The sequence below is a fragment of the Pygocentrus nattereri genome, chromosome 16 (assembly GCF_015220715.1).
Source record: "Pygocentrus nattereri isolate fPygNat1 chromosome 16, fPygNat1.pri, whole genome shotgun sequence".
NCBI classification, from domain to species: domain Eukaryota; kingdom Metazoa; phylum Chordata; class Actinopteri; order Characiformes; family Serrasalmidae; genus Pygocentrus; species Pygocentrus nattereri.
The window spans coordinates 41,355,969-41,365,968 of NC_051226.1; the positions used below are offsets into that span (position 1 = coordinate 41,355,969).

At 51.1% G+C, this 10,000-nt stretch overlaps 1 protein-coding gene across 4 annotated transcripts in view; it reads left to right on the plus strand.

Annotated features, from left to right (window-relative positions):
- dennd1a (DENN/MADD domain containing 1A) overlaps positions 1–10,000 on the plus strand; it is a 51,368-nt gene that overhangs the window by 30,934 nt on the left and 10,434 nt on the right. For 3 of the 4 annotated variants that reach the window (XM_037545781.1, XM_037545782.1, XM_037545783.1), the window contains exons 14-20: positions 1,783–1,884; positions 2,009–2,096; positions 3,034–3,074; positions 3,175–3,246; positions 3,844–3,900; positions 4,137–4,262; positions 9,218–9,288. In XM_037545781.1, the coding sequence (XP_037401678.1) occupies positions 1,783–1,884; positions 2,009–2,096; positions 3,034–3,074; positions 3,175–3,246; positions 3,844–3,900; positions 4,137–4,262; positions 9,218–9,288 (557 nt within the window). Of the gene's footprint in view, positions 1–1,782; positions 1,885–2,008; positions 2,097–3,033; positions 3,075–3,174; positions 3,247–3,843; positions 3,901–4,136; positions 4,263–7,266; positions 7,372–9,217; positions 9,289–10,000 lie in introns of all 4 variants that reach the window. The other variant, XM_037545784.1, reaches the window with a different exon arrangement.

Below are 10,000 nucleotides of genomic sequence, written 5' to 3' on the forward strand. Positions count from 1 at the left end.
ACGCACATCTGCGCATAGAACCGGTAATGCACGCACATATGCGCATAGAACCGGTAATACATCCACACATGCACACGGGCACACACAAACACACACACACACACACAATCCAGACATAGAACCGGTAATACACGCACATCTGCGCATAGAACCGGTAATACACGCATATATGCGTGTACACACACACATACAGTCCAGACATAGAACTGGTATTACACACACACACACACACACAATCCAGACATAGAACCGGTAATACACCCACACACACACACACACACACACACACACAGTCCAGACATAGAACCGGTAATACACGCACATCTGCGCATAGAACCGGTAATACATGCACACGGGCACACACAAACACACACACACACACACAATCCAGACATAGAACCGGTAATACACGCACATCTGCGCATAGAACCGGTAATACACGCATATATGCGTGTACACACACACATACAGTCCAGACATAGAACTGGTATTACACACACACACAAACACACAATCCAGACATAGAACCGGTAATACACCCACACACACACACACACACACACATACAGTCCAGACATAGAACTGGTATTACACACACACACACACACACACACACAATCCAGACATAGAACTGGTAATACACGCACATCTGCGCATAGAACCGGTAATACACGCATATATGCATGTACACACACACATACAGTCCAGACATAGAACTGGTATTACACACACACACACACACACACACAATCCAGACATAGAATCGGTAATACACCCACATCTGTGCATAGAATGGGTAATACACACATGCACGCGCACACACACACACACACACACACACACACACACACACACACACACACATACACACACACTCCAGACATAGAACTGGTAATACACACACACACACACACACAATCCAGACATAGAACCGGTAATACACCCACACACACACACACACACACACATACAGTCCAGACATAGAACTGGTATTACACACACACACAATCCAGACATAGAACCGGTAATACACCCACACACACACACACACACACAGTCCAGACATAGAACTGGTAATACACACACACACACACACACACAGTCCAGACATAGAACTGGTAATACACACACACACACACACAATCCAGACATAGAATCGGTAATACACCCACATCTGTGCATAGAATGGGTAATACACACATGCACGCGCACACACACACACACACACACACACACACACACACACACACACACATACACACACACTCCAGACATAGAACTGGTAATACACACACACACACACACACACACACACTCAAGACATAGAACTGGTAATACACACACACACACACTCAAGACATAGAACCGGTAATACACACACACACACAGAGTTCAGACATAGAACCACTAATATATGCATATCCATAGAACCTGTAAAATGTACACACCGATCTGTACATAGAACCATTAATACACACATTCACGCCCTATACGTAGAACTGCTAACACATTGGTGTGATTGGTGTAACCCTTGTGCACGAGTGTAGAAGTGAGTAGAACCGTCATTGTTCTCGTAGTTCATGATGGCATGTTCTGCCGTTTTGGAGCATCTCAAACCTCAGAATCCTGTGTTTGCGTTTAAATGCCTGTGTGGTGAAGATGTCTTTAGAAGTCTTGTTGTTCAGATTGCCCATCCATCCATAAAATGATTTATTATTATTATTATTATTATTATTATTTACCGGTATGATTGTAAGGGTTTTCTGGTGTGTCTGTTTTCAGGAGGAGCCGATTACGTTCAGTGAGGATGCGTTCATCACACATCGGTCCAGCACCATGAGACAGTTCCTCCAGAACGCCATCCAGCTCCAGCTGTTCAAACAGGTACACACACACACACACACACTGCCATTCAGACCCCACAAATACAGTAGTGCAAGTAGTTACGTACACACAGACCCACACCCAGGCTGAGTTCTGCTCAGTGTGTCTGTATTAATGTCTGCAGTTTATAGACGGGCGCCTGGAGCTGCTGAACTCTGGTGAAGGGTTCAGTGACGTGTTCGAGGAGGAGATTAATATGGGGGAATATGCTGGTGAGTAAAGCAGCAGATCACGTTTGCACGGTTTCATGTTAAACCCTGTGGTGGAGGCAGACGAAGGTTATTATGCAGAATGTTTCGGCCTCTTTAGTCGTCCGTGTGAAGTCACAGGAGACTCTCAGATTCAGAGTTTTAGGAAAGTGAGTGCAGAACATAGTGAGAAACTTCATGGCTTGTATTTGTAGATATAGAGACTTTAAAAGTGGGCGTGGCTTTAATATTCGTTGTAAAATATGTTCTGTGGAGAAAAAGTCCTGTCCTGTGCACAGTCCTGAAGAGCTTGGCTCCGGCCCTAATCGGACAGATCCAGGTAACGAAGGTCTTAGTGGTCTCGGTAGCCGTACGGGCCACTAACTCAATTTTGGCAGTCGTGGGCTGGAGGTCAGGGAACCGGCCCTGTGACCGGAAGGTTGCTGGTTCGATCCCCAGCACCGACAGTCCATGGCTTAGGTGTCCTTGAGCGAGACACCTAACCCCAATTGCTCCCTGGGCGCCGTGGATTGGGCTGCCCACCGCTCCGGGCAAATGTGCTCACTACCCCCTACTGTGTGTGTGCTCACTAGTGTGTATGTGGTGTGTCACTTCATGGATGGGTTAAATGCAGAGGTGGAATTTCCCCGTTTGTGGGATTAAAAAAGTATCACTGAACTTCAGGAGCACCTGAGTGTTAGGGACATGTGTGTGGTCAGGGGCTCTTTCCAGTGGTGTAAATGACTTGGACAGTGTCTGAAGCGTAAGTGATGTGATTGTTTTCATTGTAATGGCTGATGAGCCGTAACCCTTCCTGACTGACGTCCGGCTTACCTGATTCCTGCGGTTCTTTCCCACGTGGTTTCCCGGTTAAGAGGATTCCGGTTCAGACCCAGATGGGTCAGTTTATGCCTGGTACGACTTCACGCTGTGTGAAATGTGTTTGTGTTTGTTTTGACAGGCAGTGATAAAGTTTATCACCAGTGGCTTCTCACAGTGAAGGTGGGTGTTTCGCCGATGAGCATCACAGCTTTATGTGGGAGTCCGAGTGTCCGAGTGTCTTTAGTCTGATAACATCACTGGCCTTGTGTCTGTCCTGCAGAAAGGCGGTGGAGCCATCTTCAACACCGTGAAGACGAAAGCAAATCCTGCCATGAAAACCGTCTACAAGTTTGTACGTTCAGCTCCACACAGATGCGTCTTAATCCTGCTAATATATCTAATGTTTATCATCATGAGACTTTTATTAATATCATAAGATTATTTAACCTGTTTCTGTGTCTGAGTCCATTAGCAGATCATTGTGCTTCAAGAAACAAAAATAATTTTGCTCGTTTCCAGTAAAATTGCTTATAAAAACGGCGGAAGAAGATAAACAGTTAAGTTTATCAAAACAAAGTGTCGTAATTTTTTACAACAAACTCCGGATGAGAAATATTAAAATATTGGCTGCGTTTAAGAGGATTTCAGCTGCCGAGATGAATATTGATGTAAGTGCTTATAAGCAGTTTTACCTGCGCTGTGTGACTGTAACTCTCTTAGAAACTTCCTCATGTTCAGGTTCACACCATAAAAACGATTATTTGAGGGTAATAATACGTTCAGATGAAGCAGATTTGGGTCGCAGGGCTTCAGACTCAGTCCAGTGTTTGGTGCCGAGCTGCGCTGGACGTCTGTGTTGGTGGTGATTCTGTGGCTGCGATGGTTTTACGCTGTTGTAGTTCAGTTCTGCTTCCTGTGCTTTTCTGTGTTGGACTGATGTTTCTAACAGGCCAAAGATCACGCAAAGATGGGCATCAAGGAGGTGAAGAGCCGCCTGAAACAGAAGGTACACACACACACACACACACACACACACACACACAAAGCAAGACAGATACACACAAAGCAAGACAGATATACACACACACACACACACACACACACAAAGCAAGACAGATACACACAAAGCAAGACAGATATACACACACACACACAAAGCAAGACAGATACACACAAAGCAAGACAGATATACACACACACACACACACACACACACAACTTTGCATGTCTGTTTCCCTGCAGGAACTGACGGAGAATGGTTACTCTGGCAGCAGAGACGAAGCTGGCTCCGCCCACATACCCTCCACACACAGTAAGGACTCGCTGACCTGGGAACAGAGACGACCAATCACGGTGCACTTCGGACAGGTGGGTCTTCTTCTGCGTGTGTTTGAGTGGAAAGGTGGTCTCGTTTAGGAGGGGTTCATACTTGTTAAAGGACCCTGCTTGGGTGGGTATGATGACAGGATGGAGCTGCTGGAGACGTGTTTGGGAAATCGCTACACAGGGAGATGCGCCGCACACGGGGAGATGCGCCGCACGGGGAGATGCGCCGCACGGGGAGATGCGCCACACACGGCGAGATGCGCGCCACACACGGGGAGATGCGCCACACACGGGGAGATGCGCCACACACGGGGAGATGCGCCGCACGGGGAGATGCGCGCCACACACGGCGAGATGCGCCACACACGGGGAGATGCGCCACACACGGGGAGATGCGCCGCACGGGGAGATGCGCGCCACACACGGCGAGATGCGCGCCACACACAGGGAGATGCGCCACACACGGGGAGATGCGCCACACACGGGGAGATGCGCCACACACGGCGAGATGCGCCACACACGGCGAGATGCGCGCCACACACAGGGAGATGCGCGCCACACACAGGGAGATGCGCCACACACAGGGAGATGCGCCACACACGGGGAGATGCGCCACACACGGGGAGATGCGCCACACACGGCGAGATGCGCCACACACGGCGAGATGCGCCACACACGGGGAGATGCGCGCCACACACGGGGAGATGCGCCACACACGGGGAGATGCGCCGCACGGGGAGATGCGCGCCGCACGGGGAGATGCGCGCCACACACGGCGAGATGCGCGCCACACACAGGGAGATGCGCCACACACGGGGAGATGCGCCACACACGGGGAGATGCGCGCCACACACGGGGAGATGCGCGCCACACACGGGGAGATGCGCCGCACGGGGAGATGCGCGCCACACACGGGGAGATGCGCGCCACACACGGGGAGATGCGCACCACACACGGGGAGATGCGCCACACACAGGGAGATGCACACCACACACGGGGAGATGCGCCACACACGGGGAGATGCGCCACACACGGGGAGATGCGCCACACACGGGGAGATGCGCGCCACACACGGGGAGATGCGCACCACACACGGGGAGATGCGCCGCACGGGGAGATGCGCGCCACACACGGGGAGATGCGCACCACACACGGGGAGATGCGCCACACACGGCGAGATGCGCCACACACGGCGAGATGCGCCACACACGGGGAGATGCGCGCCACACACGGGGAGATGCGCCACACACGGGGAGATGCGCACCACACACGGGGAGATGCGCCGCACGGGGAGATGCGCGCCACACACGGGGAGATGCGCGCCACACACGGGGAGATGCGCGCCACACACGGGGAGATGCGCGCCACACACGGGGAGATGCGCCGCACGGGGAGATGCGCGCCACACACGGGGAGATGCGCGCCACACACGGGGAGATGCGCGCCACACACGGGGAGATGCGCGCCACACACGGGGAGATGCGCGCCACACACGGGGAGATGCGCCACACACAGGGAGATGCACACCACACACGGGGAGATGCGCCACACACGGGGAGATGCGCGCCACACACGGGGAGATGCGCACCACACACGGGGAGATGCGCCGCACGGGGAGATGCGCGCCACACACGGGGAGATGCGCCACACACGGGGAGATGCGCCACACACGGGGAGATGCGCACCACACACGGGGAGATGCGCCGCACGGGGAGATGCGCGCCACACACGGGGAGATGCGCGCCACACACAGGGAGATGCGCCACACACAGGGAGATGCACACCACACACGGGGAGATGCGCGCCACACGGCGAGATGCGCGCCACACACGGCGAGATGCGCGCCACACACGGGGAGATGCGCGCCACACACGGGGAGATGCGCACCACGGGGAGATGCGCGCCACACACGGGGAGATGCGCCACACACGGGGAGATGCGCCACACACGGGGAGATGCGCACCACACACGGGGAGATGCGCACCACGGGGAGATGCGCGCCACACACGGGGAGATGCGCCACACACGGGGAGATGCGCCACACACGGGGAGATGCGCGCCACACACGGGGAGATGCGCGCCACACACGGGGAGATGCGCGCCACACACGGGGAGATGCGCCACACACGGGGAGATGCGCGCCACACACGGGGAGATGCGCACCACGGGGAGATGCGCGCCACACACGGGGAGATGCGCACCACGGGGAGATGCGCGCCACACACGGGGAGATGCGCGCCAAGATGCGCGCCACACACGGGGAGATGCGCGCCACACACGGGGAGATGCGCGCCACACACGGGGAGATGCGCCACACACGGGGAGATGCGCCACACAGAGATGCGCGCCACACAGAGATGCGCGCCGCACACGGGGAGATGCGCCGCACACAATACTGGAAATGAAATACTTTCCAACTGTTTGTTTGTTTTTGGCAGATGAAAAACTGAGAATCACTCAGTGTCCAACTTAAAGCCTTAAACCCACCAGGTGGCTTCCTTATTCATTCTCCTAGTAGAAGAAACACGAAGCTGTAATTCCACTGGTCATAGACGACATCCATGCAGATCACAGTCGATCCCCGGCGTGCGCTGCTAGATCACTCCGCTACTAAAAGAGTGGAGTCAATATTACATCAAACCAATTCGCTTTATAATCCATAATAGTTCTATAAATACGTGAATTAAATTAAATTAAGTTGTGATCAGATTTAAAGAAAAGGCTGTAAATGCAGCTTTACATTTCGTTTCTAAGCTTGGTTATTTCTTATTGATAAGACTCTGATCTGCAGAGTAGAACCAGCTGACTGTGCCTGATCAGCTCAGTCAAGCTGCTAAATAGATTAACGTGTTTCTATAGAATATATAGAATAAATACATGGCGTGAATCAACAAACTGACTCTCTGCAGTGAGAGCTGCCAAGTGACACTCGGTGGGTCTCAGTGGGTCTCGGTGGGTCTCAGTGGGGGTCTTGGTGGGTCTGCTCTTGGAAAAAGAATGTATCTGAGCTCTAACGTAGAAGTGTTTCTATATGTACCTGTAACAGTCGGAGCGAGGTCAGCCCCCTCAGCCCGCCCGCCCCCAGCGCCCCCCTGCCCCGCAGCGCCCCCCTCCCCCCCACCCCTCCAAACTGCAGCGCAGCAGTCGCCCAGTGAGTACAACAAGTTGACCCTTCGCTCTGGAGTTTCCACCTTTGGGCCTGTCCACTTCCTCCTGACCGCACTGCTTCATCTACTGATTGCATGCAGAGGTGCTGGTGTAACTCTTTCTCCAAGGCTCTCGGAGAAGGACGGTGAGGGCAGCTCAGCCGGCTGTTCAGGGCAAATCAAAGAGTTTATAGATTTTGTTTAGTTTTTTCCTTTTTTGTGGTGAAAATCGCGACAGTGATCAGTCAGTCAAGAAGTGCTCAGTATGGAAAGTTCACTTCTTCACCTTTAGCACTGGCGCTACAAGGCTAATGCAGCTAAGAAGCAATAGCAGCTTATACCCACCAATTAGCATGGTGCTAACTGCATGGCTAAATCTCACACCTCCCCCAACCCGTGTGTTGTTCTGCATCTCTAATACACTTGATTGTGTGATTTTGTGATGCACTGTTATCTGATAAACATACTGTACAGCTAAAAAGCAGCAACAGCAGCTCCACGTAGGAGAGAAGCACCCCAGGTGACCCCGCAGAGGCAGGGGCTTCATTTAAAGAGCCCACAGTAGATGTTTGAGTATGTTGAGCACTTTCTGGGCTTTGCGGACGTCTTTAGGTGTTTACAGGAACTTTTAGACTTTAGATTTCTAGAGATCCTTTTTTTCCCACAGGGGTTCGTGAAACTTTGCGTTAATAACCAGAGCGTGTTGCTTTTGTTTACTCTCAGCGGTTTTCTGCTCGTGATTGATCAATCATCTCCGTCCTGTAGGTGTTCCAGAAATGTACCAGTGCTTGCAGCATTAAATGTTTGACTAGTAGTTTAGTGAGTATTTTGCTTGATAACAGCCATGAATGTGGCCACTCAGGGTTGGAACAGGAAGGCCGATCTCCTGGACAGGGCTGGACCAGGTTTGCGTCCTCAGTTACACGGTTAGTTTAAACTGTCCTTTTACTGAATTTGGTTGCACCACAAATCCGTGTATCGCGTCTGAAATAGTAACTAACCAACGCGTACGTTGCTTTAACATGACGATAACGTGATCAGCACTGACCGGTAAACCTGCTGCTATGGAAACGCGCCGGCCGCTGCTCTGACTAAATACCCAGCCTATAAGAGAACGATGTGAACGAGTTAAACTGAATAAACTGAGGATCTGCAGCTGCTGAATTACTTCACTGAGAAACCAAAATCCGCAGCTTTTAAACGCCGGTTTCTGGCTGAGCGACACAACAGCAGCCTCAGCTTAGCTGTCTGGGCTGCTGGGTCTCCAGCTGGAGCTGTGGGCGTTTAGCTTCATAAACCAGGGCGACGATCAGAGCTGTGAGGAAAATCACAGCGTATGGAGTTTGGAGTTTTAGCTTAGTGGTGTTTTTGGTCTTTTTATGATTGATGTGTACAGAACCTACACCTGTTCAGGGGGTGTGAATATTTAGTAACTGCTAAGCTCAACGTTAAAAGCAGTTTGTGTGCAACTCGTCTGATTTAGTGATGATCAACCTGAACTTCATAACTAGCTTATGATGGAACTCCCAGCCGGTGCAGTTTAATGTGAGGAGTTGTGTCTGTAGGTCTGTAGGTCTGGGTGGGCGGGTGGTCATCTCTCTGCTGCTCTACCACGTTCCTCTGGGTTCAGACTGATCTCTTTGTCCAGCAAAGCTCAGCTAACCTGAACTTTCCTGACTCACAGAAAATCTTCACCTGCTAATGTTTTTCTTCTCTGAAGCTTCTGCGCATGTTTATCATGAACAGGTTCAGCTGAACCTGAAACCCGTTTGATCTCTGAGTTCTGACACCTCCTTTATCTCTGAGAGCTTCTGACTGGTGCTCCTGTGTGGTTGATGTGTTTGTACGCAGGCTCGTCCTCCTCGGCCGCTGGTGGCGAAGAGGCCGCGCAGTAACGTGGGATTGGAGGGCAGTCCTGAACAGTAAGACTCAGACTCATATGACCAAAATCACAACCTTCACTTTTACAGATTCATGCAGTAAACACGGCTTTCAGATTTGCTGTGGAAGCAGTAAAGTTATCGCTCTCCTATAAAACCTGTATGTTCACTGCATTTCCCTCCACAGTTATTGGCACCGTTAGTAAACATGAGCAGAAAGGAAAACTGATCTGTTGTTTATCAGCTTTAATCTTACACTGAGATCCGGGTTCAGGACTCAGAACTTTCAGTGAAGTTAAATGATCAGCTTGTTCTTCCTGCAGCACTGAGACTTTTGTCGTGGCTCGACACTTGTTTGACCACCAAGCCTAAGTATTATTTATGGTTTGTAAAATAAAACGAGTTCAATTGTTTGTTGAAAGAAAATAAAAAGAAACTAAGAAATGCGAGAAGACTCTTCAGAATTCAGAAGTGCAGGTCCTTTATTCCTTTTGAGCATGGAGAGTGTTTCCCAATGGGCCCCTGGGCGACACACATACAGGGTTTATACACGTTTTATACCCTCGGTGAAGGGGGGGTGACATCGCCCCACCTCCTTTTGTCCTCTCCTGATTTCATAAAACCACCATTATATCCAAATTGACCTTCCTACGTCTATCATATTGGGTCCAAGTCTAGTCTGAATCCTTTTTTTAAAAGAACAGTGTGCCAGGTGCATGCTGGTACTTCTCCATCTCGGCTTTTGGCCTTGAGA